At 41.9% G+C, this 27,949-nt stretch overlaps 5 protein-coding genes across 8 annotated transcripts in view; 3 read left to right on the top strand and 2 right to left on the bottom strand.

Moving 5' to 3' along the window:
* The window catches only part of LOC1275256 (kinesin-like protein unc-104), a 46,974-nt gene extending 41,511 nt beyond the window's left edge, over positions 1-5,463 (bottom strand). The window contains exon 1 of one of the 3 annotated variants that reach the window (XM_061653122.1): positions 5,116-5,463. The gene's annotated coding sequence lies outside the window, so the exon portion shown is untranslated. The remainder of the gene's footprint in view (positions 1-5,115) is intronic. The other 2 variants (XM_061653116.1, XM_061653123.1) reach the window with 2 other exon arrangements.
* A 931-nt stretch (positions 5,464-6,394) lies between these two features.
* On the top strand, positions 6,395-9,837 carry LOC1275255 (protein Son). Its single transcript, XM_061662509.1, has one exon. The coding sequence runs from the start codon at positions 6,607-6,609 to the stop codon at positions 9,484-9,486; it is 2,880 nt and encodes a 959-aa protein (XP_061518493.1). The 5' UTR covers positions 6,395-6,606; the 3' UTR covers positions 9,487-9,837.
* Positions 9,838-10,417: 580 nt separating this feature from the next.
* Positions 10,418-11,878, top strand: LOC1275254 (superoxide dismutase [Mn], mitochondrial). 2 transcript variants are annotated; one of them, XM_314490.5, is made up of 5 exons: positions 10,418-10,512; positions 10,586-10,648; positions 10,896-10,998; positions 11,084-11,459; positions 11,545-11,878. In XM_314490.5, the coding sequence occupies exons 2-5, from the start codon at positions 10,611-10,613 to the stop codon at positions 11,685-11,687; spliced, it is 660 nt and encodes a 219-aa protein (XP_314490.4). In that variant the 5' UTR covers positions 10,418-10,512; positions 10,586-10,610; the 3' UTR covers positions 11,688-11,878. The 2 variants fall into 2 exon arrangements, with proteins under 2 accessions (XP_314490.4, XP_061518495.1); XM_061662511.1 differs by having other exon boundaries at positions 10,432-10,507.
* A 155-nt stretch (positions 11,879-12,033) lies between these two features.
* Positions 12,034-24,815, bottom strand: LOC3291107 (uncharacterized). Its single transcript, XM_061662510.1, has 2 exons — positions 23,846-24,815; positions 12,034-14,507 (listed from the first exon to the last, which is right to left on the bottom strand). Exons 1-2 carry the CDS (start codon positions 24,372-24,374, stop codon positions 13,123-13,125), a joined length of 1,914 nt encoding a protein of 637 aa, XP_061518494.1. The 5' UTR covers positions 24,375-24,815; the 3' UTR covers positions 12,034-13,122.
* A 490-nt stretch (positions 24,816-25,305) lies between these two features.
* LOC1275252 (pre-mRNA-splicing factor Syf2) lies at positions 25,306-26,227 on the top strand. Its single transcript, XM_314488.5, has one exon. It carries the CDS (start codon positions 25,410-25,412, stop codon positions 26,103-26,105), a length of 696 nt encoding a protein of 231 aa, XP_314488.5. The 5' UTR covers positions 25,306-25,409; the 3' UTR covers positions 26,106-26,227.
* Positions 26,228-27,949: the final 1,722 nt, after the last annotated feature.

Below are 27,949 nucleotides of genomic sequence, written 5' to 3'. Positions count from 1 at the left end.
CAGGCTTTGCACAACTCATGCTAAAATTGCTAAAAATGCTAAAACCGAGGAAGATTTAGGAAACAGTCTATTTAATTCTAGCATGTAATTGGTAGATCTAGAGATTTTGGTTTTGTACATACAGCTGCGCACACTATAATGATATCAACAACGAAGACTACATGGCCCTATATACCAGCGGTCGGCAATCATTGCGAAATTGTAGAAAAATGTTCGAACAGTTTCACGTGAAGAACCAAACATATAAACCAAGAGCATAAATGTGTGATAGTGCTATGAGATATAAGAAGTCAAGAGCCGCCATCTCAAAATTAAATATTCTCAAAAGCCGTATGCAGCTCGCGAGCCGTACATTGCCGATCACTGCTCTTTACAACTAACCAGCCCCAGACATACGTCCGAAACCGATCGGTGACGCTAAAATTTGATTTAAACCGAACCATTAGTAGTGAAACTTCTACCAATTCATGTATTATTAAGGCAGTCAACATGTTACTTTTAACCATTTAACTGTTAACATGAATGGTTAGATAGGTTTTGATTGTAGAGTGTTTATATCCCATCTCAGTGAGAATTCTAAGATTACGAACAAAAAATAATTTTGATAAAATCGTCAACAAAATATGGAGATTAGTCAGGTGGAAAAAGTACACAAATTTGTTTAAACTGCTCGGTGACTGTTCTTGCTGACCCGATTTTATTAAGCTTAAATTTTATGTTAAGACTTCTGCAGCACAAGGCAATTACTTGTATATACATGATAAATAATGATAAATCCCTCAACAATTAGCCAGCTTCTGATTATTTTCTTTCGTTGTCCTAATAAGTCTAGCAGCCTGTATAAGGTAAAATTTCCGAGTAGATCTTAATGCCAAAGAAAAAGAGAACCTGTTTGAGGTAAAATTGCAATTGTATGGATAAAGTAACACATTTGTGCTTACATACACTGCATATAGTTTGCATATACAGTGAAACCCCTCAAATCCAAAGTAAATACCTTGTTCAAATCCATTCCAGCGACTCATTTGTTATACGTAAAATTCGTTATGTGTTTTCCCAGAGGTACGAAAAGTGAAATAAAAGTGAAAATTCAGGACCGCAAATGAGTTGATAAAAAGGGCATATACGCATCTGAATTAATTAATCATGTCTTTATAATACTAAATGGGAAGCTATTTGTAGTTCACCATGTCTTATCATTATCATGTCATTATTATTGGTCCATTTTCTTGTAAAATTGGTCGATTGTTTTAGTCTTTTATTTTAGATTAGCCAAATAAGCCAATTACATCACTATTGAAACATTGTTATGGTTAACGTTCGTCAAATAAGGTCATTAAAAATGTCGATAGTTTTATTGCCATTAAATCTTGTAACATACTTGCTACACACTACATATGTAGTCATATGAAATTTCTACAAGGGCAGCAATTGGCCGGGAAAACTATCCTCTTCATTAGCGAGTAAATCCAGAAAAATGCGCTAGAAAAACTCGTCAACATATGCCACACACTTGTGACTCACACAGCTATACGACACTTTTGCTCTGGGCAATAGTTTTATATTAAACGATGCTTAGTATAGAATCATCTGGAAAGCAAACAATATTGCTCGTTATGCGAGATTTTAATCGTTAAGCGATGTATTTATTGAGCATATGGATTTGCTCGCTATGCGAAAAATTCGTTATACGGGTACTGCTATGACACAAGTGTATGCACACCACACTTAAACATACAACATTACATGTTTCATACAACGCCAAATTTCAGTTATCTTAAGAGAAAGATTGATTGTATCATTGTATGACAGATAGTTAAAAGTTATAAATGTGAGTGATTGCTTACATTATTTTTGTTTTTTCAAATTTACCATACAAGAAAAATAAGCTAACTAAATGTTAAGATACCAAAACCCACAATAAAAGACATTTGTTATCTGGTTCCATAAGATCCGTGCTTTCTTCCGTTCATTGTAATTTGTATAATTTCAAGCATGTTTTGAAAACATGTCTTTTTAGTAATAAATAAATCAAATATTGAATTATCAACTGCCGGCACATTCGTCCACAGCTAGCCGATGTTGTGCAAGTAACGATACAACCACCAACGTTTCCAGGTTTACAAAATGTACCATAGCATGTTTCTGTGCCATCGCTCAGTATACGACAGCTACTCTTTCCTTTGGTTCCTTCTGTCGTCAGTAAACCTTCCTGCTAAAACCACAACAAAAACCCCGCCCAGCCAAATACACCAGCGCCACCTTATGCGATCCCTTCAATAAACTAGGATCAAACCACATTGCGCGGCGCATGGTTGTGGTTAAAAAATGTGGAAGAAGATAGCTAAAACCCTATCAACGGTACGGTTTCGAGTTCCAATCGCTTCCCCTTTCGATTGAACCTACTACTATCACTTGTTTATTGGGAATCGAGCAAAGGTAAGGCACACATTGGCAAGCAACGCAGCCATACAAATACATTAAAATCGAGCACTTCTGATGTATAATCCCGACAATTCCGCCGTGGGGTTTATTACAGCGTACTGAATACGTAACACTCAATCCAATGTATGGTAAAATGCCTTCCGCTATGGGGCTGTCCTTGGAGATTGGATTTTACGCACCGGAAGTCCTGGCAAGAACGTCTGCTTCCCATGGTGTAAGTATTAAAATCCGTCCCATGAATAGATGACGATTACATATTGGGTGATTTTTGGGGAGGCTTTTTTTACCTCGGTGGTATGAATATTTATCATTTAGAAAATAATGAGATTCCATCCGATGTGGAATCAAATCGTAACGTCAGCGTAGTAAAGTTGAAAAGCTGAGCGGGTATGAAGATGAGCGGAGCAGACCTAGGAAATATTTCATCAAGAACCAAGCATCCTTAATAAGGACATTTTAAAATAATGTAAGCATTTGTTTTGTTGCTATCCTATTTATTTGTTTTTGTTCCGTTTGTTTATGTGATATTCATTACTGGGTCGTTTCCTCCTATAACTATATTATTAGTCTCTTATGTTAAAATAAACTTATAAACTAATTCTCTTTTAAAAAAGACGTGATAACACACATTAAACATACGAGAAGCATTCATGGTCTACAAGTAGCTGTAGATTTTACAATAATAAAGTAATTTTATTTGTTAATAAATATGCTTGCACTCTTCTGTATCTTACTTCATCGTTATAACAAATTTAGAGTTTTTTGGGAATCATCATTGTTTCAATAAAGCACGTAGCATGCACGTCTATGTTGTTTTTTTCCGTACCGGAAATGGTAGGAACTTTCAAACAGCAGTCCTAAAAAGTAGCCAGACATGCCGACCAAAACTAGAGGATAGTGGAAGGATAATATACTGCATCCGGGATACAGTGACCACTGCTGCGCCAGGACCGTCCACGTACACGGTAGACTGTTGAGAATTTAAAATCACCGAAAGGTAGTGCAATCAAAACCAGCGAATTATGCTACCTCTAACATTCATTGATTTTTTTTTAGCAAATATACTATTCAATACCAAAACGTTGCATATGTCGTTACAGTTTGTATGCTTTATATGCCATGGGCAAGAGTAACGATTGAAAACATAAAAAACACACACATTTCCTCTATCGATCTACTCTGGGTGGTGTAGAGTAGTGGTGGTGTGAAAACGACAACGGCAAACTGGTGCCAAAATGTCCCGGTTCGGCGGCTGGGAATGAAAAATTGCCCTGTGAGTCATACTCGCTGCAGCAATAGAAATGTTATTTTCTAACAGGAAATATCTTATTCCTAATAGGAAATATCCTATACGAAATGTTATTTTCTAATAGGACCATACTAATAAGCATTATTAATGAACCGAGTAATCAAAGCTACTCTCTTACATTTTCTAAGCTTTTTTACGATGAATGTATACCATTCATGTATACCGCATGAATGTATAGCATTTTAAAAGACAAATATTTCAAACGTATGTACTTATAAAAAATCTTAAGCTAATTTATACTTAAAAAAGGTAAAAATTTCAGACGCTTACTAGCTGAAAGTAATACTGAAACTGGCAAACTTCTCAACTCCAGATTGTTGTTTGTTTCTTAAGGAGAGTGAGTGTTCAAAAGGCAGCAAGGACCACTCGAGAAAAAACAACGCAGCAGCATTAGTGCTAATAGAGTCATCTCGTATTCAAATGTCTGACCGTGTCCGTGTTGATTGTATCACGCAGATAAGTTTTGCATCATAATTGGACACGTTCTGGGCTTTTGCTAGACTGCTAGTATCATTTCAGAAAAGGTCTGAACGAATATACCAATAATGTAATAGTTTTACTTTTTATAAACTTTGAGCAATTTTTACGAACAAAAGCATTTGTTTCCAATACAGTTGTATCTTTCTATTTCTTATTTGGCATTCTCGTACGTTAAAACATGAATAATTCCTGTGTCGTTTACCAACTCATCAAGATTCCAGGTGCGATGGACCCCGAAGCGTGTATCGTTAAGTCGGTTGAATTATAGATGAGATGCAAGAACGAATAAGTGAAGACATCCTTCCCTTACAGCATCATTTTTTTCCACGGAAAACATGAACGGTTTCAGGCCCATCTTATGGATGGAGCTATGCAGACACATTCAAATTATCGATCCGCCAGCAAGCTTTTGGCACCTATTGAGCAGTTTGAGCAACCCATTAGGTCGCTCGAAACTTTGTACCACCTCCACCCACACCACTGTCCGAGGTTTCGTCAAATTAGCAAACCATCCGGAGCCACATTATGTAACAATGTATAATAAGGCTTTCGAGGGTCCTTGCGCAATAAGCAAACATGATGGCGTTTCGGTGTTGTGAGAAGTGCATTCACGCATTGCGTGAAAAACTGCATCTTAGCAGCATTTAAAGTTCGAACCTATTATTTAAAAAAAACCCTTTTCTTTTATAACCGATTGCAAGAAGAAGAAAAAGTATATCAAGGCCAAACCAGTCGAGAAACTGCGAATGCATCTTTAATTGCATCTTTGTCGAATCGCGATTATCAAAGGTTTGCAATCAGCGTAATGGCAGCATTACCTCTCGATTGCATGGAAATTTGCAAACATGCAAACACTTTTCATCCATCACAGGATCACTTACCTGGACAAGGGGTGGCTGTACAACTTCAGCAAACAGCTGTATGAATCCTTCCACTGCAGAATAGCAACTTCGCCTCTTCTGCAACACAGCAGATCCTTGATAATTTGGTTCTCACAGTCTGGCACACATACGCACTCCTAACAACCATACACCCACACACGCACTGTTGACACGGAACGGCGACACTCTTTTCACGATTTTCCACTATCGTAGGCGTGACGACAGTGAGTAAGGGAAAAGTTCGATTTTTCCTTCGACCCTATGCGTTTTCCCTTAAGGTTGCAAGTTCGGCTGGCCTGGGACAAAAACACCAACAACCACCTGCACCTCAGAGAAGAGGAGGAGAAGAAGTTAGGGAAGACATGAAGGCAAAACAACCCGCAAAGCAAGGCGAGGGTTTTTGACGTTCGAAAATAGCTGCATCTCGCTCATTTTTGTTAGCCGTCCTTCACTCGCTTACAGTGTTTTTTGTGACAACATCGTTTGTTTACGTTGGCGGAACCACACAACTTCTCGCCATGATACGACATTGTAGGGTTCTGCGGCAAAGGTCAACATAGGGCTACAGCAAGGTGAATCAAAAATATTAGGTGATGGAAAAGGGCCTTTGGGGGGGTCGCCATAGCTTAGGGTTATTGATTTTATCGAAAAAATGAGATACAGGCGTGCCCCGAGTTACGATCCCCTCGAGTTACGACGATTCGCAGATACGACGTTTTTGATTTGAACAGTTAAAAGTTGTTGACAAGAAATTGATGTACAGTAGAACGTCGATTATCCGGGGGCGGATTAAACGGCGGGCGATGGTCAGCCTCGCAAAAACATTCGTTGTGGGTTTATCTAGAGTCTAGTGAGATATTAAAACTTCATTTTTGATAAAGAATAATTGTTAAATGTATTGTTACTGATTCAAAAAGTATTCTATGAGTGATGATTTGATTGATGTAAGGTTAATTCTTAGTAAAACCAATAAATTTTATAATTTTTATATAAATTCTTGGGTTGCCGTGGAAATCGATTAACCGGTTCCGCCTAGACCCGAGCTGTCTGCATACTCGACGTTCTATTGTAAATTTATAATTGTCATCCACGCGAGTATAGTACATCTGAAATAACAGATATTTCCTGGATTTTTTAAATAAAGAAATTCATTAGAAAATATATCATCAATTGAAGAATTATACTTTTTTGTTAACTGTGATGAGCAAATTATATTCAATAAAAATTATTTATTTTTTGAAAAATCGTGTTCAGATGTCACATGTCGTTACCACAGTGCCAATTCGCGAGAACTTTCTGTCAGTGCTGTGCGTATTGTCAAATTTTGGTTAAACGAAAACAACAATTTCTTCACTCTGCGTCTCTTCGTTTTAGCAAAAAAGTTCTCGGTGTTCATGTTGAATTGGGTTATCTAAATGGATGTCGACTTTTAAGCGATCTGTTGTTGAACCAGTTCAAATGTGTGGCAGATAAGCGAGACAATAATCAACCATGAGTGCGACCAATGAGAAGCAAGATAAGCAGCAGAAGGGCGACAAAACACAGGACATCTTTCCGCTGAACATTAAGATCAAGCAGGAGAAGACGACCAGCTACGAGGATTCGAGCAAATCGGAAACAGTAGACAAGCTCTCGATCGACGTTAATCTAAAGAACATTTTCTCCACTACCATTACAAGTAGCAGCAGTAACAGCAACAGCAACACCGCCGAGAAGGGATCGGACAATGTTGATGTGAAGCCCGCACTTGAACCGCTCAAATCGTCGAACGAGATTCTTACCGAGCTGTTCCGGGTGTTTAATGCAGCACCGCCGGAAATCATCGAAGACGACTCCAACGATGCTGTGGAGCAGGAGAAGAAGAAGAAAAAGCACAAGCACAAGAAGAAGAGCAAGAAGAAAAAGGGTAGTGAAAGCGAAGGCGGAGGGACCGATGAGGAACCGATTGTTCCCGAGTCGGTGGTGGTGGACGATGGAGAGAAGCGGGTGAAAAGGAAGAAAATCAAAAAGGAAAAGGATCGCGACCGGAAGCACAAACGAAGTAAACTTCGGACGTCGGGCGAGACGTTGCTTGTGACGGTGAAGCAGGAACCGGTGGATGATACGGACAGGCCGGCCAAACCGCTCGTCGAAGCGAAGTGGAAGGAAGAAAAGAAGACCAAGGCCGAGAAGCCTGAGGAAACGAAACCTCCGCTGAAGGGCAAAATACAGATCAAGAGTTTGAAGGATAGCGCCATATTTAGAGAGATAGCGACTAGCTCAGCTCAGCCGGCAGTAGAACGCCACCAGCATGAGCGGCATCGTGACCATGAGCGGGATAAACCTTCGCATAAATCGTCCAGGAGTGAGCTGCGTAAGCGCAAGACTTCCGAGACCGACTTTTCGCTATCGGAGGATGAGGAAAATCGGAAAGGAGGTCGTTATTACGACTTCTATCAAAAGAAGTACAATTCCTTCTACGCCGGGTTCGAAGAGGAAGACGACCGGAAAAAGCACGATCGAAAGCGCCACCGATACAGCGAGGATCGTGTTCGAAGGCACCGGTCGAATACGTTTTCAAAATCACGCTCTCGGTCTCGTTCGCGTTCTCGGTCCCGATCCCGATCCCGGTCAAAGGAACAGATCGACAAGCAGAAGCTGCTGGAAATTGCGCGCAAAAATGCCATCAGCATGCTAAAGAAGGGCACGCTACCCGGTGCGCAAAACCTTGACGGGGAGTCGAAAGCCAAACTTATCTCCAAAATGCACGCCAGCGGAAAGACCATCGAGGAGCTGACCGCTTTCTGCAAGAAAATTTCCCACAAGGACAATGCCAACGATCTGTCCAGCGTGTCGTCGGACGAGAGCGATCACGATGCAGACGGTGCTAGCAAAGCCTTCCATCATCCGTTTCAGCTCAAGGAGGCAGCACCGATTGTGATGAACATTCGCAACGCGACTACCATCCAGCCGAAATCAGCCGAAGAGAAAAAGGCACTGCTGATGCAGTTCCCCGTATCGTCCGGGGTGCATCATCGCAGCACGGAAACGGAATGGGTTCCGGTCGAGCCGAAAAAGACGGTGCCAACGACAAAACCGGGCACCGAAACGGGAGGTTCGGGCAGTGGGACATTCTTTGGGAATAAGTCGAAGTTGAAAACGATCCTGCCACCATCATCCACGTTTGTGCCACAGCAAAGCAAAGAATTCCCAGCACCGCTGCAGCCTCCTCCGGCTCCGCCGACCATCGTTCCGGCACCTGCACCGGCGATACCTCCTCTAATGCAATCACACGTTGGCCATATGCCGGTTGCGCCAATAGTTCCTTCTCCCTACCCATCGAATGAAACCGTTCCACCGTATCAATCGTCGTACCATCCGCCGGTAAATCAACATCAGCAGATGCCGCAAGCAACGCACCCAGTACCTTCCCATGCACCATCGTTCAATAGTATGATGACGCCGGAGCCTTCAATGGGTCTTCCGGTAGATACCAGCATACCCCCGCCCAACATGAATCCCATCGGAGCCAATCCGCAGCATCAGGACCCTCCACAGCAACCGAGGCCTCTGTTCCCGCCCGCAGGACCTGGAGGACCAGGAAGTTCGCATCCACACGCCCCGCACCAAGGCCCAGGGCCGGACAATGTGTTCAACACGCAACCGGACGCACCCATCATCGATGTGTCGCAGATCGTTAGCCAACGGTTGAACGCAATGCGCCGACTGCAGGAAAATCCGACCGACTCGGATGCAAGACAGATGCTGTACAACACGCAAAAGGACATGTCGACGTGGGCTTCGTCCAAGGCAATGCCGGGACAGTTCCTTGGCTCAACCGGTGTCAACTGTCTTAGCCAGCGGGAACTGGCGGAAGGCTACCAGCCCTGGGCTACCCGCGACATGATGAAACAGTCGGCCCCAGTCACTGGCGGTATGGGAATGCATTTGCTGCAGAAGATGGGCTGGCAGCCGGGTGAAGGTTTGGGCAAAGAGAAAAACGGTTCCCTGCAGCCCCTGCTGCTAGACGTGAAGCTGGATAAGCGGGGGCTCGGCGAAGGTGACAACAAACAGAGATCCCATCAGCCGTACCCCATGCAAGCGCCCTTTGGTCGCCGCGATGCTCGATCTCGGTTTGTCAACCTCAAGATCAACACTGACGGAAAGCATCCGGTATCGATCCTGTGCGAGTACGCGACCAAGCACAAGTGGAATGCGCCCATGTACGAGCTGGTACACGAAAGCGGCCCAGGCCATGCTAAGAATTTCATCTTTAAGGTGCTCGTGAACGGACTCGAGTATCAGCCTGCGATTGCAAACAACACTAAAAAGGAAGCCAAGGCAACGGCGGCAAAATTTTGTCTCCAGCAGTTGGGTGTGATGATCACTTAAGAGAGGTCATGTCAAAAAATGGACATATTACAGCAAATCAGTATAATGCCTGCGGAAGAACAAACATAGTTTCGATACTGCTCCTTTATATTTCTAACATTTCTTTTGTACATTAGATACACTTAAACTGGGCACAGTTTAATTAATCGTACTACCGGCGAGTGTGTAAATACGGCCAAGATCGTATTGTAAGATCACTTTCATCTAATTATTGCAGCGACTGCAATGTTCAACTACTTTACCAATAGTTTGCTGAGCGGTAACAGCGGTCATCTTCAAACACGATGCATAATCTCTCTTAAATGTTGATAGCAAAGTGAAATAAATTGTAAATTTCATTGAAGAACAATATTTTATTGGGTGCTGAGTTATGTAACTAATCATTCGAAACGTCAGTTGTATTTTAATTTAGCAGTAAAAATGTGAAGATACTAAGAATATTCATATAGTACTTCCAGGATTATATTGAGATTCTAATTCTATACTGGTGGGGAGTTTTGGACGATTTAAAATGAACATATCGTAAAACAAATGTTATAGTACCGAAGCATATTTCCAGCGAAACCAAAGAATATACATTACAGGATTGCAAATCGTATATCATCAAACGGTTCTGATCATCTCAATTTTTACGGTGAACGCAATTAATTATGCCTCTTCAAATTCACGATTCAATGTGGATCACCTAAAGAGATTTTAATGGCTCTATCTTCTGTCTAAAGTACTTGAATGATTTGTGACAATACTGTGTAGCACAAATAAAAGTGTTAAATTTGATGTTGTTTTGAGAAAAATCTTCATTAAACGAAGAAATCGTCAGAGGGAAAATAACGAAACTATGATTTGAAAATTAACCCTTGACATTCAATCAATAGCAAATGGAGTACTCGACCTGATACTCTAAACCGGTCAAAAATTCCGACAAATATGTCAAACACACACACATACACACATCGAGGTTAGATAATAATCACAAATTGGAAATAAATATCAGGTTCGCCAGAAGTTGCCGGTCGTGGTCGTAAGGTTGATACCAAACAATTTCCAACAAATCGTTTGATTAGAACGGTGTGTAATTAATTGATTTTTTTTCATATAGCTGTGTTGAGAACTCACTAACAATAATGTTGGCCGTACGCGGAGCACTCTTTTCCACTGCAAAGTAAGTTTTGATAATGATAGTGTGAAAAAAGATGAACATGGAACAAGTGTGCAAAGTAGCTGGACATTGATTACCTTTGCCACTGTTACCTAGCGCTCCTTTCGCGGGAGAGATTATGTAAAATCATAACAATTGCAACCCGGATGTGCATCCGAAATAGCTCGAACAAAACGTTGATAACGAGCCGAATTCGTGAGTGTGAGTGTATATTTATAAACAACAAATCTTCTCTCCTATTGCTCCGCAGGAACTGCAGCGCCGTGCTGGGCTGCCGAAGCAAGCACACGCTGCCGGATTTGCCGTACGATTTCGGCGCTCTCGAGCCGGTCATTTGCCGCGAAATCATGGAGGTACGCAAGATGGAGACACACAAAATGGGTGCCCATGATGATCGTATGTTATGTCGTTTGTATTTTCCCCCTATTCCTCTCGTAGCTTCACCACCAGAAGCATCACAACGCGTACGTCACGAATCTGAACGCGGCGGAGGAACAGCTGCAGGATGCGGTGGCGAAGCAGGACGTGTCCAAGATTATTCAGCTCGGCAATGCGATCAAGTTTAACGGAGGTGGTCATATTAACCATTCCATTTTCTGGAAGAATCTATCGCCCGACCGCAGCGATCCGTCGGCGGAACTACAGAAAGCGCTGAACCGTGACTTCCAAAATATGGAGAATTTCAAGAAGGAAATGAAAGCAGCCGCCGTTGCTGTGCAGGGCTCCGGTTGGGCATGGTTGGGTTACAACAAAAAGACGAAGCTGTTGCAGATTGCTGCCTGCCCGAATCAGGATCCTTTGGAAGCAACCACTGGTGAGCAGTCTTAGTAGAAAGCAAATGCATCACAAAAATCCCATTTTCAACTGTTTTTTTTTTCTTTCCCTTCCTTGCCTTTTAGGTCTTGTTCCACTGTTGGGGATCGATGTGTGGGAGCACGCTTACTATCTGCAGTACAAAAACCTAAGACCCAACTACGTCGATGCCATATTTGACGTGGTCAACTGGAAGGATGTTTCCGAGCGATTGGCAAAAGCCCACTAAGAATTGCAGCACCGTTTAACGGGCAGGCGAATTCAAATCACTAGCACCGGGGCGAGTTGTATAAAAATTGGCCCATTAAATATCCTACAACTGTGCTTATTGTCCTTTGTCCAACACAAATATATCGATTGCAGTTTGAAATAAAAATATTAGCTGCATTAGCTGCATGCCTTTATCTTTGCTAAGCAAAACCACTGAGCTTTCGTCATGTCTGTTGGGTTTTTGTAAACTTAAAAAATGGGGGCTTAAATAACAACTATTACCTTACCTTCATATAATTGTTTCTTCTCTTCCCATGCTTCGTTTGGTTTCGTTCATAGAGGATGCTGCACAATCGACTCCATAATTAGTTGGTTATTTCATCTCGGTACATGTGTTTATTGTACATTTTGCTTCTTGTTTCAATATTTACACACTAGTTTCTTCAAGTACAACGCGAATCGGTTCGGTTCATTTCAGTATTTTCAAATCTTTCGCGCAAAAATAATAATAAAAAAAGACAATTCGGTTCGGCAGCTATTTGTTAATCGCTTAGCATAAATTCATTTCTGTACACTTCAGAATTAACAAATCAAATCGTGCCTACCAAACAAACCGTATGAGATAGATGTTCACTAGTTAAAAAAATAAAGAAAAAATATAAAAATAAATAACTCTTCAAATTCTCCAGGGCTCAAAAAACAAGCAGCGCGCATCTCAATAACGGATGTGTGTGTGAGTGAGTGTGAGAGAGACGGTATTTTAAATAGAAGTGAATTCATCGCGGCTTTTTTTTAACAGTAATACACAATTGCCGTTTACAAATAAAAATAAAGAAACATGAGGGTTTTTTTCAAACTTCCCTAACTAACTCACTGGGAATAAATGATTCATAAAGCGAATAAGGTTGGTATTATAAAGTGGAAAATATTAAATGTTTATCGAAATAATGTGATTACTTGCTCAATCCTATACACTTTCAATTATTTGTTGATAATATTTCTCGTTTTTGGTTTTTTGAATTTTTTTTTGTAAAACGTGATCATTGAAAAACTTTTGAAATTGTATATTGTTTAAAAAAGCAGAATAACAATTACATTCTGTCAAAAAGTATTTTGTTTGTTTGCTAATAAATCTTCAGATAACGGTTTTTTGAATTTCCATTTGCCGCTTGCTAACAACACACATTCTGTATACGAATATAAAATCTCTAGGTAAACTTTTAACTGACATGTACATCGTGAGTTACATTTACCCTTCCAGCCTCTCTGATTTTGTCTTTTTACTATCATCTTCGTCAGTCCCCGGAAGATTTATCTTTTCTTTGGAACTTGTCTATAGGGAAGTATTTCCCTACTTTGTGGACCACAACATGCGGGGACAAGGCAAGAACAATCAGGCAAACACACACACCACCGTACCGTGGCAAAAGCAGTTTGCTTTCTTTTCATTTCGTTTAAGGACACTTTTCCTGTACGGTTGCTTCCGTTGTGGTGAAACCGTTCACTGCCAAGGTACTTCCATTGTTTGTTGCTTCGACTGGCGATCCACCGCACAGCAGGGTGGTTCCATTCGCTAGTAAAGCTTCCGGCACGCTCGGCACCTCATAAGCATCTTGCAGGAAAGCATCCTTCGCTGCGAGCTGCATTAAAGCTAAAGCCCCCTGAAGCTTGCGATTGTTTTCCTCCGGTTTTGGCGATAAACAGGTACCGTTGGCGGTGATCTCGTTTGCCAATAGTTCCGCTGCTGGCTTGACGGAAAGCGGCCGAGCACTATCCTTGCTCGCTACCATTAGCACCGTTGGTCGAGTTTGATTCGGATTGAACGGAACGGGTGGTGGCGGTGCAACGCTCGTTACGACCGGAGCAGGGGCGCTAGTGCTATGCCCGATCCCTTCCATCCGTGGCAGTGGCTTATTGTGTCCGGTCACGCCGAGAAGCTGCCTTTTGGAGGGGGAGATGGTGACGACACTTTCCTGGTGCAGTTGCTGCTTCAGTGCCATCGTGGATGTCGTAGACGCGAACAGCTTTGGCGAGATCAGGTTCGGTTCCAGTGGCTTCGCGAGATCCTCCTGCCAGGCGTCGCGCAACCACTTCTTCTTCGGATTGAACGTGGACTGTTTCGATGGAACGCAACATTCGTCGCCGGATTCGTTCTCCTCCTGGCTGGTGGGTTCCTGCCACTGGATCAACTTCGGCAGCGAGTTCTTCGCCTTGGTCGTTACTGGGCTCGTTAGGCCCATGCAGGCGTTCATATCCATCAGCCCCTTGCGGATTGATTTGTACGTATTGTTTGGTGTAACCGGTGACGCTAGGAGCTGGTGGTTGTTGCCGAGCGCTCCATTACCGGTAGAAACGCCCCCCGACAAACCATTACCGCTTCCATTAACGCCCAACGGAAGATGGTTCTCGTTGTTGGTGGCGGAGCGCTGGGCCGTATCTTGCCGCCGGTTTTCGTTTTCATTTTGCGTTGCACTGCTGGCGGCTCCGTTGCCATTTTCCGGACCACTCCCCACTCCGTCGGGCGAGTTGGTGCGTTTGATGGGGGTCTTGCGCGTCGGCGTGCGATCTTCGCGCTCGGCTCGATACTTCTCCAGCCATTTAAGTACCTCAGTGTTCTGTTCGGGCAGCGCCTGTATAACAAAATCATCGCACCGTTTCAGCGTCTCGAGCGGATGGTCCGGACAGTGGCGATTGGCGTGCGTAAATCGCATCTGGCAGTGAGCGACGGAGCAGATGAACGGACGTTCGCCGGTGTGAAGCCGTTGGTGCGTCTTCAACTGACCACTCTGCGTGAAGGCACGCTTGCAGCCAGGATAGTCGCATTGATAGGGACGTTCACCTAAAAATGAGAATGACACAATATTAGAAAGAAGAACCAAATATTAGGAAATATTTTTAAGCCTAATTTATTGCCTAGATGAACATGAATGAACCAAAATTAATTATTAAATTTAGAGATTCGTGCCTGTTTTTGCTTATAGTCCGCTATAATGCTAAGAATGGTGCAAGTAGGTTTACCAATAGATATGCTCTCAAGAAATTGACGAAGATGTGGATAAAATTAAGTTTTTTAAGCAGTATAATAAATAACTCCATGATTAATGAGATGTTGGACTATACATAACTACAAAATAAATAAAAACAGATCTAAAAAGCTTTAAAAAATCCTTTACAGAGGTTCTCATACATTTTGGACACTTTCATAACTTTTCTGGGAAGCCTTTTGTACAGCCAAATAGCCAATTCTAATTCGATTCCAATTCCAGTAACAAAAAATTAACTTCCAATAGGAAGGAGTCAAGAAAGTGTCCTATAATTTATGTGTAAAGCTGACAGGTCCTGTGTGTTAACAAACCGAGGCTATTATCGTTAAACATTGACCAAGTAAAACGTTAAAAATGCTGCGAAAAACAGGGAAGCCAGCAAATGAAAATGTTTTAACAACTATATAAATCGAAATAAGTGTTTGTTTATCACAAAAAATAACGAGTTTTGAAGGTTTTTAAAATATTAGCTATTTCAGATCACAATTCTCGAAACCTCGCTCTGTTCAGACATATGTAAATTAAACGAAATTTTGAAAACGTATAACTGAACTTATCAGGTCTAATAAACAATTTTTTTTTCTTATCTTATTGTGTTATTTGTAACTAATTCGATAGTCAATGTGTTCAATCATTCTAATTTTCTTCTTCTTCAATTTGGCTAACGTCCTACGGCCTATACAGGCTTTCGAGACTTAATTCATTACCACACAGCTGGATACTCAATCCTTGCTACGGGGAGACGGTCCATTCTAGGTTTGAACCCATGACGGGCATGTTACGGGTCCGCCCCCGTCAATCATTCTAACGTAATTCTCAAAAAATACAAATACCACAAGTAATAAACAGCGAATATTTTTAATTAAATGGTTTCACGTTTAACCGATAGCGATACAGAGAGGCACGTCAATGATCTTTTGCGTTTTAAATTTCCAAACCTGTATCTAGTGTGTCTCCTACCATGCTTCTGTTCTCACACAAACACACAAGCACAAATTCAATGGTGAGACATCAATTCCTAACGGAACAAGAAGCGTTTAAATCTCCTGCCAACTCATACCGCATTCGCAAACCTACCAGTGGCATGCAGCATCATGCGCCACCGAGGAAGAAGAACAACGAAGAAGCTCAAATCAACAACATGACTTTACGCCGAAACGGCCAGCCAGTATCACGTACCGACAAGTTTTAGAGCTCGTTTGCCCTGTATGCCAAAACGGGTTGGCCCGCAAACGGATTCCAAGTTGCTCAAAATCAAAACATGAACGTCCCTGTTACTCTCTGTTTCGTAAAGGACCGGCATGAACCGGTATGTAACGGGTACCAGGTAGACGGGCAGCAGGGACGCAAAGGTATTAGAATTACACAAGCCGTCACCCTCCGCTTCGGTGCGCCACATTCTAATACCGGTTTGGAATAATTTCAGTTCCTCTCTACGCAAGCGAACGTGGTTGGAAAATTGCACACAGCAACAAAATGAAAGATTCTCGATCCTGTTTGGAAAAAAGGTTGTCCATAAAGAAGCTTAGCTATGCAACGAGGGAAAAAGTTCTGTAAAAAAAACATCTATTGATTGCTAATCTATCCATTCACTGCTTTTCGTTCGCAATAGGTTGTATGTCGCTGGAATAAAAAAGGCAGGATAACAGTTTTAGCAGTAAAGGAAAAAGCGATCCTCATTCCCGCTATTCACAGAACAGCGTCTTAGGGTGCGTATCCTGCGCCGGTGCAAGCATTTTTACCTGCAGCAAGGAGCAAATACGCACGCAAACCTATCACCCTGTGGATGAGCGGATTGCAAAGGAGCCATTCTTATGCGGGGAAATTATTTCTGACCTAACGCTAAGGAGCGACAAGGACAACTAGCACGCGGACTACTTGCTGTTTTATTCCAAAGCGATAAATACACAAAGATTCACAAAGACGACGCACATGGTAGCAGGGTTGCGGCGCAAACGCTTGCAAACGACGCCAAGAAAGAAAAAAAAAAAACGTGGTTTTATCTTATGATAAAGGACGAAAAAATCCTCACCGACCTAAGCAAAGGGAGGAGTGAAATAAATAATTCGAGGGGAAAACTTGCGTCCTGGGCGCCTTTTTTTCTTTTCTTGTCCAATCAAGAGAATACGCACGACGGAACACGTGCAGCCGTGCACAACTCGCGCATACGCAGCAGTACGATTATAGCGCTTGGAGGGTGCGCGCAAACCCACCGTAACTACAAAAGGACATCATGCGCGGCGGGATTCGTTTTTACGCGTTCTTGTGCATTGCGCAACCCCTAGCCTGGAGGTGATCATTGATGCTTGTGGCGGATTGTTGTCCCGAAAAAAGAAAAGGGGCAGTGGAAACAGAGCTCACGTGTTTCTTTTTCAAGTGAACGCCACAAGAAACGATTTCAATGAAAAGGACGATATTTAGAGCGTTTTTTTTTCTCTCTCTCTCGATATGTTTAATGTTCTTTATTGTACTCTTCACGTTAAGACGCGAAAGAGTTCGGTGCAGTAGGTAGAATGTGATTTAAATTTTCTACCAGGGGGTGAAGCTGCCGCTGGTGATGAAATTAATCTCAAATGTGCCACCAGAGACCGGAAAGTTTGGTAGCGATGTGAAAAAACGGTTTCTGCATGGGGAAAGGTTTTCTGTGACACAATGAAACGAGTGGCCGACGCGCATCCGGATGATATAATTACGATGTGGCTCTGGTTTCTGGGAGGTGGTCTCAGGTACGCATATGGTTAAATGATCGAAAAAACATTCAAAAAAGGAGGCAATTTTCTAAATATTCCGAGAAATGCGTTACGGTATTAATTAGAAAAATAAATAAAGACTCAAACAATATTATCGCAAGGAACATTTTAAGTCTTATGTTGTTACGTAACAATGTTGTTACGATTGTTTCATTAAGTCTTTTTTCACTTGAATGTCTTGTATATGGCTTAATGAGACTGTAATCTTCTTCTTCTTCTTTGGCTCAACAACCATTGTCGGTCAAGGCCTGCCTTTACCTCTTGTGGGTTTGGCTTACAGTGATTAATTGATTACCCCCCATAGCAGGATAGTCAATCCTACGTATGGCGGCACGGTCTATTTGGGGCTTGAACCCATGACGGGCATGTTGTTAAGTCGTACGAGTTGACGACTGTACTACGAGACCGCCCTATGACTGAGACTGTAATAAACCTCACTTAATACTGAAAGGGCTCATCTACAGAACTCTGCTAAGACTACTATTAAATCATTTCCAGACCTTTAAGAAGTAAAGAACAAAAAACTATCTAAATTATATCTTTTTGCCATGGATATGTTCTTGGGAAGTCATAATAATGTTTGAGAATGATGGCCAAATGTTGTCTTCATATTTTTCTGATGAAATCGCCCGCGTATAAGTAGCAATCCAGGACAAGAAAATTGCACAGTTGATATATTTAATAATAATTTGAAAAATATCAAAGCGTCTTTACAATGTTATTTAAATAATAAAAATTTGTCTTAAACGATCACAAATTCTCGCCACAAGCTATTTCAACACTGTGCGGTAATAACCATGATATGAAAAGCGTTTTGGAAACTGCCTTTTTTCTATTTGTCATGTAAACTATAAATCTGTTTATCAAAACATCAACATGGCTGGCACATATTGGAAATACCGATCAACAATCATAGGACCGGTCTCGTAGTACAGTCGTCAACTCATACGACTTAACAACATGCCCGTCATGGGTTCAAGCCAACCATTTGTAATGCTAACTCTGTGTGGCCAACATTGTTTTAGTAAGCTTATTTGAACATCTTGACTATCCCCGATTCATCATTCACAAGGCCCGAATAGAAATGACAGTGCCCAATTGAGGGTTTACGTCGCCCGGATAAGTATTTACGGCGACCGATAACACTTTGACTTTGCCAGATTGACTAAGTAAACTCTGTAAGGTTGCGCAAAGCCAGCCACCCCCAGTTTTAGTTTTAACAGACAATCTTGTAAGCGTCTTCAGCACGTTTTTAAGGTTTCATATATTTAAAAACCTTTTACTATTTTGTTAAACATGCTAAAACTATGTGGCTTTTCACAATTCTTTAGACATATTGACGTGTAAAAACCATAAGAAATTGCCATTGAATCGTGCAATTGAATATCAATACAAATTATCAAAAAATAAAATCTAGTTTTCATCCAATATATATAAAAAAATAAAAAAATGAAGCATTCAAATATGTTCAGGAAAAACTAAAAACCATGGCAAACCCTTCGAACGGTCTTATCTGTTTAGTATAAATTATTACACTCAAATAAGAAGAAATAATTTATGCATGTTCCTTCTGAGCTTGTTCTCCATTTTTCTTGACAGTTTTTATTTAGCAATAAAATAATCAAATCAACTGCAATGTAAAAGTAATTGGTGAAAAAAGAAAAAAACATCGTTGTCAATTAGAGTTTTACTAGTTTTACTGTCTACCACACGCGCTCACCAAAAATCACATTACAACCAATCAAACGACGTCTGTTAATCAAGTTTATTGACAACACCTTTAAACGAGCCAGCTAGGATTTACCAACACCGATGCGACCATTACGAAAGATCTCAATTTTAAGCTAAATGTTCCAACATTTATACCAGAGGCGTTGAAACAAAACCAAAAAAAAGCACATCGTGGTAAAATGAAGTTGTCAAACCATGTCGAAAATCGGTGAAAATAAATACATTTCCAACAGCAATACACATGAAACGCAATTTTAACCATTGTATGAGTGCGTGCATTTTGAATTAGACAACACCTAAAAGGCAGAAACACAACACAAAAAACAGAAAAGGCCTTAAAAATGCTTCGTTCCGGATCGCAGAAATTAAAAGAGAAGCAACAATATGATATATTGTTATTGTTATTGTTACACAACACACACACACACACACACAAGTGGACGTTTAAACGAAAGAAAGCAATCTTTAACTGAGCAGCTAAAAAAAAATCACGGAACCAGAGTTCGATAACGTACGCAGAGTGGTGGTACAGGGTGTGAGTAAAGTAAAGCTGCCTCAATATCAATGAGTGAAGAAGTTGCCGACGGTTTCCTAAGGTTTACTCTCTCTCTCTCTCTCTCCACAAACAGCAGAAGCATCGGGCGCTCCATTTTCTCTTCATTTTTTCGCGATGTTTCGCTTCCACCCCGATTTGGATCTAATCAAAATCAATTTAAACCACCCAATTTAAAAATCTCTTTCTCAGCCTCTTTTCGTGAGGTGTTCGCACATTGTCCGAACAAAAAAAAAACCGACACAGACGATCTTCAAACGTCGAGGAGGAAACGATGCGTGGAAAAAGCTCCCCGAACATCGACCGAAATGTTGGCCGGCCGCGATGTGAATGACCACATCTTGGGATCGAGCTCCCCCACCGCACCACCCGTTTCAACCCTTCTCTTCCACTGATCTGACCCGCTTATGCTAGTACTGCCTCGTCGTCGATCGCGAAGATGCTGCTTGTGTGTATGACCGATAGCACCCCTTCATGTTAGCCAGCATAGCCGCTTAGAAACTTGTTAAATCAACTTCCATCATCATTAAATGGGCTCTTTTTCTCTCTTTCTCTCTGGTGAGGTGAATTTTGTTTCTAACACGATCCAGCAGCTCTCGAAGAGGGCTAGAAAATAGAGCTAGCAAAAGAATGGCCAAAATTTTTCTGTGCATGAATTAGACGGAAATAAATCTCAACCCAGCAAGGAGAATAACCTCCTAACCATTCAGGCCTCTTTGTTCGCGAAGATGGAAACTGTGGAAAATCTAGGAAACTCTACCGTAAATTGAGCTATTTCTTTCGATCAGATTCCGCGCTCTACATTATTCAGTGACGTTGATCGTGCGCAAAACATTGGCCATTGGCCACTGGGTGCTTCTTTTTCCACTTTGTTTGCTCTCTCTCTCTCCATTTCCAAGGTGGAATGGATCCAGGCAATTGCATAATTAGCGATAGAACATAAAGGAAAATTCCCCTGGTTCAATCAATGGAACAAAATAACAACGTGGCGTTTTTGGCAGAAAGATGTTTAACCAGTGCAAAACATAGAGCACCCCATATTGTGGTGCTGCTGGGGGAAATAGTGGCAGTAGTAGCTAGCTATACAATGAAGGAAATCGGGTCCATCTGATGGAACTGATGGAGAGAAACAAAAAAATTGAAACAAATCATCAATCATGCCCCGCTGGCCAGCTGGAAAACGATCGATGGGCAATTTTTTTACTTCTTTTTTTTTTTGCTGATGTCCGTTTGTACTGTTTTCGAACACCATCAAGCCATCGGAGTAATTACGGTAATCATTATACACACCGGAGTGTTTCGGGTGCGCGCTGGTATACCCCGGAGGACGGAGTGCATAGAAGAAGTCTCCGTACTGCGGACGATCGTTGCTTCTGTCTGGATGCTTTCCGGTCCAGTCCGGATACTTCTTTTTTTTGTAATATTTCACCTTACACCGACCGTGGTTAGTGAGAACGACTTCAGTACAAAGGGTCGCGATAAATCTACGCCAAATCGTTTAATTGAATTATTCCATTAACTTGCTTCAGCAGATGAACCGATTTAATACAATTAATCATTGATTTGAAAGAGTGGCTTTTCATCATTTAACATTTAAATTAATTCTGATTGGAACGTTAAGTCTGCTCGAATATATAAGGTTAATTACGCATAATGTGATTGAAAATATGCATGTTTTTTTTTGAAATTTTCTTATTGTCTTTCCTCATGCGGCGTCCAAATAAAAGAAAGTTTTTTAAAAATGTCTAACCGTTTTTATTTGAATTCCTCCTTCTCGGCAGATATTAAATGCCGAAAGGAGGAAGTAAAGAAAAGCAAAACACAACACAAAAAACACCCCAGATGTGAATCTGCCTTAAGCTCTAAGGCTTTTGTCCTATGCTGCGATGATGGTTGGGTTTAAAACGAAAAGAAGCAAACGTCTAACAAGTGCATTTCCTGGCCTCGGAAGGATCCTGAAGGATCAGCAAGTCTCAAGAGAATAAATAAGAACGATTGTTTTAGAAGGAGATCAAAGCACGCACTAAAAAATAAAAAAAAAATAAAACACTTGCCGACGGCAAGAGCGAAAGAAAAACACCGAAAGATGCATAAGAAAATAGGAGACAAAAAATGTTAAAAAGGATGTGACGAAGATGGAGCAAGATGAAGAACGTGATGAAAAATTAAAAATCAGCAAAACAGGAGGAAATGGAAAAGGGACAGAGAAAAATAGAAAAGAAGAACTACTAAGAGAACCAAACACCACCAGCGCAAAGTGCAAGACGGTGAAGAAGTAAGATGGAAAAGGAAAAAGAAACAGGGCAAAGAAAACACCAAACTGCTATTTAAGCCATTTAATGAAGCTAAGCCAACCTTACGCTGTGTTTGTATGTGTATGGGTGTGTGTGTTGCTATGTATAGGTGCTTGTGTGGACCGATGCAACCGATACATCGAACGTGTAGCCACACCTGGGACGCAGTAGGCGATGGTTTAAACAGTTTTGCGCGCTCGTCTGTCTCTCGGTGTGAGTAGAGAGAGAGCAGAGCGAAAGAGAGATTTGCGCACAGCACAAGCACACCATACGCACTCTGCCCGTGAGCAAGCCAGCGCGGCACGCCGAACCGGAATGCCTACCAACGCAAATAGGCATTATATCTCTCTTTTTCTCTCTGTCCCAAGTGTTTCTCGTATCGTTTAAGCGGTGGACCGTGTCGCGGACGAAGTGTCCGGCCACCCGCTTCCCGCTTTTAAGAAGCCGGTGCGTGAACAACACACACGCTTGGGCTTTGCGCAACAATCCATCCAGCGTTGCGCTTACACACAGCACACACACACAGACGAACGGAGGGCATCAAATCGCGAATCGGTTCGGTGTGGGGAAGCTTTTAAATAGCAAAAGGTTTCTTCAGCCCGTTCGCGGTTTCTGCGATCTTCTTGCATGCGGCATTCGACACACGACCTCGCGAGAGATTGTGCATGTATGCGTGTGCGTGTTTGTGAGGGTATTGGGCCGGAATCATGCGAATTATTTCTCCTTTTCGCGGTTTGATCTCATTCGCCGTCTGTTCCGTCTCTCTCGCTAGGTATGGGCGGTAGTGCCGGTCAATAACGAAACAACCCAAATGATCATGATCCGGTGTTGCTTCTGCTTGATGCCCATCATCATCGTCATCGTATTCGCCATCGTTGCCACGGGTTTAAGGCAGAAAGAAAGGAAATTATTTCATACGTTATTATCATCCGTTGCTTTACTTTTCTCCCCATACACACTTACACCGCAGCAATATGGACACGGAGAGGGCGTTTTATGGAGTATTGCGAGAGGGAAGCAAATTTTCACCAGTTCCACCTGGCAGTGGCGAGTGTTTTTTTTTTTTTTCATTGCACTATACACGCCAAAGGACAACCCTTTACGCCTTCGGGCACCAGCTGGGAGCTCGTGCAATCAGGTGGCATGCTACCCTGCCCCCCCCCCCCTTTGATGGGGGGATATTTGTCGCTGCATATTGCATCACGGTAGGCGGTGATGCTGGGCAGTCGTAAAACGGCCATAAATTGGGGGGTGTTGTTGCTACCATGGTGATTGAATGAATAAAGAGGTTGTAAAAAATAAAATCGATCTCCCAAGGGATTCCATCAGATGATAGAGTCACAAACAGTCGTCTGAAGATGGGGAGGCATGGAACATTGTGGAGAAAACGAGAGAGAGAGAGAACGATAAGTGTATAAGGCTACCCAAAAGAATGCGATAAATGGAGGTAGCAGGTGCAGGAGCATTGTTTCTTCTTTTGGTTTCATCCAGGATTCACCTGAGCCAAGCTGGAGCAATTTAATTATGGTAAAAAAGACGGTTAAACGCTTTCACAGGCAGATTTTTTTTGAGTGAGTTATATTCCCCGTTACACACCACCTGAAAACAGGTGATGTTGAACAACCGAAATGTTTAACATGTTTCCACCTGTTGCGCACGCCCATTGCGTATTTATCTTGTTTCACCAAATACGAGCTGTAGTGTGGCGGATACAGCCGATTTCCAATCCTTTTAACAAACAAAAGCCAATTCAGCATGTTCTACAAAGTAGAACAAGAGTGAGGATGTATGCAAGCAAAACTTACCTGTATGCGTGCGGAGATGTGCCTGCAAAGATTTTTCCCTCGGGAAGACACGATTGCAGTAGTGGCATTTAATCGAGGACGGCGAAATCGAACCCTCGACCATGAGCGTCGTCAGTGCTTCGGAGCGCGGCCGGCCGCGCTTGCTTTCCGGCTTTTCGGCCGACCCGCTGCCACCGCTGGACGTGTTCCAGGTGTGCGGTGTGCCTTGGCTACCGTAGCTCCGGTTCCAATGCCCGTCCGGTGAGCCACAGCTGGACGTCGGAGTGGTGGTGGCATCACTGGGCCAGTGGTTGTTGTTGTTGTTGTTGTGGTTCCAGGTTTGCTGCGATTGGCCCGCAACGTACAGCGGAGTGGTGCCGCTGGTGGTGATGGTTTGGTGCGACTGCCCGTTCGCCATCGTCGGTGTCCCGATCGGTGGCGATCCGATGCTCACCGATGGTGGCGGAGTGGTTAAATAGTTGGCGCATGGCGGCACAGCCGTCTTGAGACGCTTCGGTGTGTTCAGGGCCATTGGTAGGGAGGTAGCCATGTGCCGGGAGTATCGGGATGCATGGATCCGTGGGAGGAGTCACACACACAACATATTAATTTCCCATTTCCCGCTGCACTGTTTTATGAACAATTTTTCACCATCACGCAGCAGCACGAGATTCACAGCAATTTGGTTCACTTCACAAACGAGTTACTTCACTGTTGCCAAAGCGAAGCTACAAATGCACAACAACAACGCGTTTCCTTTTCTTCTCCTTCTTTACTTCTCTTTGCACCTTGGAAGGAGGTGCTTTTAACGCGATTAACCTATTATCGTTTGTACTGCTTGTTTTGATCGAATTTTAAACACCAAATTTCACACCCGATTCCTTTTTCCTCATCAAATAAGGAAATGACTCTCAAACGCGTCCAGGCAACGCCGTGTATTCAACAATTCTCTGCTGCTATTTGGCCTTGCTGCGTTCGCAAGAAATGGCATTTAAATTGCTGATCGGCACAGGTTGGACAAAAACGGCTCCCATGTTTGGTCTGTTTGACATACAGTGTGTGTTGTGTTCCATCATGTTTTATCTTCTTCCTATGTTTCAAACTACCCAAAGATACATTTTATGATTTATTCCCAAACTGACTTGGTATAAATAATTTTTAAATAAAAATCTAAATTTATCATCACAAAAAAATCAAATAAAACAAGAAGAGAATATTTGTATGAAATTTGTTCTACTCCAAAATGTCAAATTACCAACTGTCAAATGATGAAAGTCTGACCTAGCCTTTGACCTTGAGCTGCATATTTATACCTTTGTACAGATTTTTAAGAAATCATGCATCCGAAAGAGCTAAATAATGTTTTCATGTATTAATAAATCATATCAGGAAATAAAGGATGCTAAAAAGTTGAAAATATTGTACAATCTAGAATTGACAAAAATAATTTTGACAGCAGACGTCAAACTCAGGATGGTCGCATCTGGTCTGTAATTACCTTGGGATTGTTTACAAAGCAAAGTTGTGAAAGAAACAACGCAGCAGCAGTTTTAATCGTGTTTTGCTTGTAAATCAGACAGTAAATATGGCTGAAACTGCGACAACTTCCTCGAAAACGTTTGCCGAAAAGCATGCCGAGCGGATGGCCCGATTGAAGCAACTGCACACACAGCGTAACGAGGCCCGCGCCAGCAACCATCAGGAGGTCATCGCGGAGCACGAGCGCAAGAAGCTGCCCGCAAACTGGGAATCCCGCCAGCGGCAAGCCGAATGGCTGATGGGAGACCTGAAGGCGCGCACTGAGGCGGAAGAGAAAGGGCTCGACTACAATCGGGTGAAGATGCTGAACGTGTCCGCGGCGGAGGCTGATCGCATCGACAAACTGAAGGCCAAGAAGCGCAACGCAGATCCGGGCTTCTCCGACTACGAGGCACAAACGGCACGGCAGTACAATCGTCTCGTGAAGGCTATGCCACCGCGAGATTTGGTCAAGTATGAGGAGCAGAAGGAGAAGTACGGCGATGCGTTCTACGGTGGGCCGAACGTGATACTGCAGGGTCTGCACAAGGACACTCCGGCAGCGATCGACAACATGGTGAAGGATCTGGAGGGCCAGATTGCTAAGCGCAAGAAGTTCTCTCGCAGACGTACACACAACGACGATGCTGACATTGATTACATTAACGAGAAGAATGCACGGTTCAACAAGAAGCTGGAGCGATTCTATGGCGAGCACACGGCAGAAATCAAACAGAATCTGGAGCGCGGTACAGCTATCTAATGTGTGTAAAAAGAACGTCTTATTTCAATGCTTTATAATAAATGGTTTAGTTGTAACATATACAATAAGAGACAATTTAAGTTGTAAGCAGTTTTGCTAGAATAAAGCTTTGTCTTACTGAAGCCATTGCCTTAATTTGCTCTTTGTTTTCGTAGATTTGTAGGTGTAAATTTGCTTCCAGGCGATGAAATATCACGAGAAAGTCAAATTCATCGAAAACATAGATTTGTCGTGTCAGTTTGACTTTGCAGCGTCCACTGCAGTGTGGCCAGATTATTTTGGCGGTTTTTGGTAGGCGCATCAAAATTTTATCGGTAGTTTTCGGTAGGTTAACCTTTAAGTTGGCAACCGGATACCCGGGTATTTTTTTCAACTTTAAACTGCCATAACTATTGATTCATTGCTTTTATTGACCTGAAATTTTCCGTAGCCTCCCAACTTTTAATTTATGATTTTTTGGTGCATAAATTGTAATTTTAAACAGCCTGTAAGTATTTTATTTTGATTTTTTTTAAACTTTACCACGTAAGTTGGCAACCAGCATACCCGGGTATTCCATACATTTTGTATGGAGAATGACGTTTCTCTTCTTCCTCTTTTCGTATTGTGCTTATTTTCGAGTCAAATTCAAGCGATTCCAAATTTCAATATGACCGTTATTTTTATAATAAAATGGAAAAACTTAATTAATAAATGAAATAGAAGAGAATATATGGTCGGCATTACTTGCTTACAGCATTAAAATATAGAAAGCATTGTTTACCTATGAAAATCGTTAATTTTTTGCATCAAAACGTGTGGAATACCTGGGTATGCCGGTTGCCAACTTACGTGTGTAAATCTGGTTGCCAACTCTACGGTTAAAATTCAAGTTTTAACCTTTAAGTTGGCAACCGGATACCCGGGTATTTTTTTCAACTTTAAACTGAAATAACTTTTGATTCATTGCTTTTATTGACCTAAAATTTTCCGTAGCCTCCCAACTTTTAATTTATGATTTTTTGGTACATAAATTTTAATTTTAAACAGTCTGTAAGTATTTTATTTTGAATTTTTTTAAACTTTACCACGTAAGTTGGAAACCAGCATACCCGGGTATTTCATACATTTTGTATGGAGAATGACGTTTCTCTTCTTCCTCGTTTTGTATTGTGCTTATTTTCGAGTCAAATTCAAGCGATTCCAAATTTCAATTTGACCGTTATTTTTATAATAAAATGGAAAAACTTAATTAATAAATAAAATAGAAGAGAATATATGGTCGGCATTACTTGCTTACAGCATTAAAATATAGAAAGCATTGTTTACCTATGAAAATCGTTAATTTTTTGCATCAAAACGTGTGGAATACCCGGGTATGCCGGTTGTCAACTTACGTGTGTAAATCTGGTTGCCAACTCTACGGTTAACCAAGGATAATGTATTTAGAAGGTTGATTTTTATCGCTTTTGCTGGGCGCCATTGTGGGGGACATCTGTCACTCTCTGCATACAAATTTCATCACCCCGCACCAGCCCTCCCCGATTTTTATACCGGAGCCCACGGAAGAGATATGTCAAGTCGAGAAATGTCATTTTGCTCTGAACAACCTCGCCTTGTCATTTATCCGTAGAGTTGGCAACCAGATTTACACACGTAAGTTGGCAACCGGCATACCCGGGTATTCCACACGTTTTGATGCAAAAAATTAACGATTTTCATAGGTAAACAATGCTTTCTATATTTTAATGCTGTAAGCAAGTAATGCCGACCATATATTCTCTTCTATTTCATTTATTCATTAAGTTTTTTTCATTTTAATATAAAAATAACGGTCATATTGAAATTTGGAATCGCTTGAATTT

This window comes from Anopheles gambiae, chromosome 3 (assembly GCF_943734735.2).
Source record: "Anopheles gambiae chromosome 3, idAnoGambNW_F1_1, whole genome shotgun sequence".
Classification (NCBI taxonomy): domain Eukaryota; kingdom Metazoa; phylum Arthropoda; class Insecta; order Diptera; family Culicidae; genus Anopheles; species Anopheles gambiae.
Note: the sequence above shows the minus strand (reverse complement) of the source record. Positions and strands in the feature narration are given on the sequence as shown.

Excerpts from the sequence above, each read along its gene's own strand:
- LOC3291107 (XM_061662510.1), bottom strand. The coding sequence starts at position 24,374 with ATGGCTACCTCCCTACCAATGGCCCTGAACACACCGAAGCGTCTCAAG. Across the intron at positions 14,508-23,845 it reads ACATCTCCGCACGCATACAG|GTGAACGTCCCTATCAATGC; the intron begins GTAAGTTTTGCT and ends TCTCATTTTTAG.
- LOC1275252 (XM_314488.5), top strand. The coding sequence starts at position 25,410 with ATGGCTGAAACTGCGACAACTTCCTCGAAAACGTTTGCCGAAAAGCAT.
- LOC1275255 (XM_061662509.1), top strand. The coding sequence starts at position 6,607 with ATGAGTGCGACCAATGAGAAGCAAGATAAGCAGCAGAAGGGCGACAAA.
- LOC1275254 (XM_314490.5), top strand. The coding sequence starts at position 10,611 with ATGTTGGCCGTACGCGGAGCACTCTTTTCCACTGCAAA. Across the intron at positions 10,649-10,895 it reads GCACTCTTTTCCACTGCAAA|GAACTGCAGCGCCGTGCTGG; the intron begins GTAAGTTTTGAT and ends ATTGCTCCGCAG. Across the intron at positions 10,999-11,083 it reads TTTGCCGCGAAATCATGGAG|CTTCACCACCAGAAGCATCA; the intron begins GTACGCAAGATG and ends TTCCTCTCGTAG.